Genomic DNA, 857 nt, shown 5'->3' on the forward strand with positions numbered 1-857 from the left:
AGCGGGCTGCTCTCAGATGGAGCACCAGGGCTCCGGGAGCTCGGGGCGCACGGCGGAACCGGAGTGAATGACGCTGGTGGATGGACGCTGCTCCCCGGTAAGGACGGCAGACAAAGTTTTTGGGGGTTTTGTGGTATAATAGGCTGGACTTTTTTCTTTGCTCTCCTGTCCCGGGCACTGCGCTTGGTAAATTGCCGTGGCACAATAGAACATGTACAGATTCTCTGATGTCGCTCTTTGTCAATGGCGGTGTGTCTTTCAAAAAAAAAGAAAGAAAAATAAGATAATAGTCTTGTATGGGCAGTTATAAAGTGCATGTAGTAGGGCTACTTTATAATAAGTTATTGATACATCATATATCACAAAAAAGGGTGAGACAAATTTTGAGATGTTTGGTATTATACCATTCCACAGTTTAATATAGGATTAATAAGACTGAATCAGAGGGATGCTGGAAAATGCTATTACCTCATAGATATGTGATTATAGGCTACTGGGCCTTCTGGATGATGTGTATAACTGTGTAATGTTAAAAGTAAAAAAGAAAATGTTTGAATTTCTGGATATTTGTAGTTTGCTCTGGTTTTATCAAGCATGACGCTTCTGTAAATTATTGGTAAAGAATTTAGGCAATTTATGCATGATAATTGTACCCGGAGGCATATAAAACTTGATGGGTTTCAGAGGTCTTACCGAGTTGTGAATCTATTTGTGTTCTGGTGACTGGCTATCAGGAGCATGATTTCATTTCCACATGGCCTGGCTGTTAGCGAGGGAGGCTCATAATTAGTTTTCAAGTGTTTTGAAAGGACTCATCAGCAGGTTTTTAACTGTGTGCAGAATAATGGCTTTCTTCC

General features: G+C 41.1%; 1 protein-coding gene across 1 annotated transcript in view; it reads left to right on the plus strand.

Annotated features, from left to right (window-relative positions):
* LOC116694559 (voltage-dependent T-type calcium channel subunit alpha-1I) overlaps positions 1–857 on the plus strand; it is a gene marked incomplete at its 5' end in the record, with an annotated part of 43,695 nt that continues 42,838 nt past the window's right edge. Inside the window, 1 exon segment of the mRNA XM_032524329.1 lies at positions 1–97. Coding sequence (XP_032380220.1) covers positions 68–97 — 30 coding nt within the window.

The sequence above is a fragment of the Etheostoma spectabile genome, chromosome 2 (genome assembly GCF_008692095.1).
Source record: "Etheostoma spectabile isolate EspeVRDwgs_2016 chromosome 2, UIUC_Espe_1.0, whole genome shotgun sequence".
NCBI lineage: Eukaryota > Metazoa > Chordata > Actinopteri > Perciformes > Percidae > Etheostoma > Etheostoma spectabile.